General features: G+C 40.8%; 1 protein-coding gene across 1 annotated transcript in view; it reads left to right on the top strand.

Annotated features, from left to right (window-relative positions):
• Positions 1-1,192, top strand: part of LOC106934751 (ATP-binding cassette sub-family A member 2-like) — a 122,614-nt gene extending 121,422 nt beyond the window's left edge. Inside the window, exons 32-34 of the mRNA XM_015014850.1 lie at positions 707-812; positions 883-994; positions 1,096-1,192. Coding sequence (XP_014870336.1) covers positions 707-812; positions 883-994; positions 1,096-1,160 — 283 coding nt within the window. The 3' untranslated portion in view covers positions 1,161-1,192. The remainder of the gene's footprint in view (positions 1-706; positions 813-882; positions 995-1,095) is intronic.
• The last annotated feature ends 217 nt before the right edge of the window (positions 1,193-1,409 follow it).

The raw sequence follows: 1,409 nt of genomic DNA, 5'->3' as shown, positions 1-1,409 counted from the left end.
GCTATTAATAACAAAGTGTATGATAATCTATGTCATGATTCTATGTTGCTGATTAAATAAAATCATATGGTAATGACAGTGTATACTTGTCTGATAGATATAGCTGTCAGGTCGTGTTGAGCAGCATATGCTGATCTGACAGAACGGCTGAGACTTGGTGGGATTTCAGTTGAAACCTGAAATTGAATATTTCCTGGATTTTAATTGGTGCTTTCAACTCTAGCTACTTCAGTAACACAATGACGGAAAAAGTGGTTGGGATTAAAGCAGCTCCTCTCCTTCTTAGTTGCGCCGTTTAATTTCCACATTTTTCACTGATAAACTTCGTCACATGGATCAGACTCTTGTCTCGAACTCTTGTTCACTGCTTTATTGATGAGTTCAAAAATAATAAAACAGCATAGAAAATCTCCCCTCTTAAAATACATACAGGTTTTATTGTGCTAATTTTTCTCTTTTTTATGTTATTTCTGTCCTTCATGTATTTTAACTTGGCCTCCCCAGCTCAACATACAGCGGTTTTGCTGTCGGGTTTTATTTCACTACCATATTTCAAAACATTCAAGCTCCTCCTGATGTAGTTTGCTGAGTCATGTCAGAGATGCATAAAAAATTAAGAAACGGTACTAAATATCAGTTCAAAGTAAGTCATTTTAGACCAGATCTTACATGTGTGTTTCCTGTGTGCTGTCTGGGTTGGGAACAGATACGGTGGTTTAACTGTGGGGAACATCCAGAAATCCATCCCTGCCTCCTTCGGAAGGAACATTCCTCCAATGGTCCGCAAGATAGCTGTACGCAGATCAGCTCAGGTGGGACAGGCACCCTGACGGTCTCTGTTGCACCTCTACAGTGTTGCTTATAGCGCCTCTTTGTGTCCAGGTCTTGTACAACAACAAAGGCTACCACAGCATGCCAACCTATCTGAATGTACTGAACAACGCCATCCTGCGCGCCAACTTACCTGCATCCAAAGGCAACCCTGCTGCTTATGGTATGGAGGCTCTCAGGTTGTCAGTCTGCACCATCTCCTGCTGTTCCTGAAGAAGAAAAACATCTTTGTTTTTTGGTGTGTTTTTTTTATTTTTATTTAAGGAATCACACTGACCAACCATCCGATGAATAGAACCAGTGCCAGCCTTTCTTTGGACTATTTGTAAGTTTACCAACAAGCACTTATGTACATTATATTGAACGGGTTGTAGATCCTAAGAGTTATGCAGGACTTGTGTATACCGAACCACATGAACATACATATTCTTGTTGATTCAATAATCACACTGCTGACGTTGGCATCCACACTTTAATGGTCGCCATTAACAGTTAACAACATGCACTCCCCCGTTCCTCACACAACATAATGACAGAATGAAAAAACTACAGCTCTAGCCCCGCCTCCCACTACCTTA

The sequence above is a fragment of the Poecilia latipinna genome, unplaced genomic scaffold (genome assembly GCF_001443285.1).
Source record: "Poecilia latipinna isolate Pla-1442-1.1 unplaced genomic scaffold, P_latipinna-1.0 Scaffold1854, whole genome shotgun sequence".
In the NCBI taxonomy this organism is placed as follows: Eukaryota; Metazoa; Chordata; class Actinopteri; order Cyprinodontiformes; family Poeciliidae; genus Poecilia; species Poecilia latipinna.
Note: the sequence above shows the minus strand (reverse complement) of the source record. Positions and strands in the feature narration are given on the sequence as shown.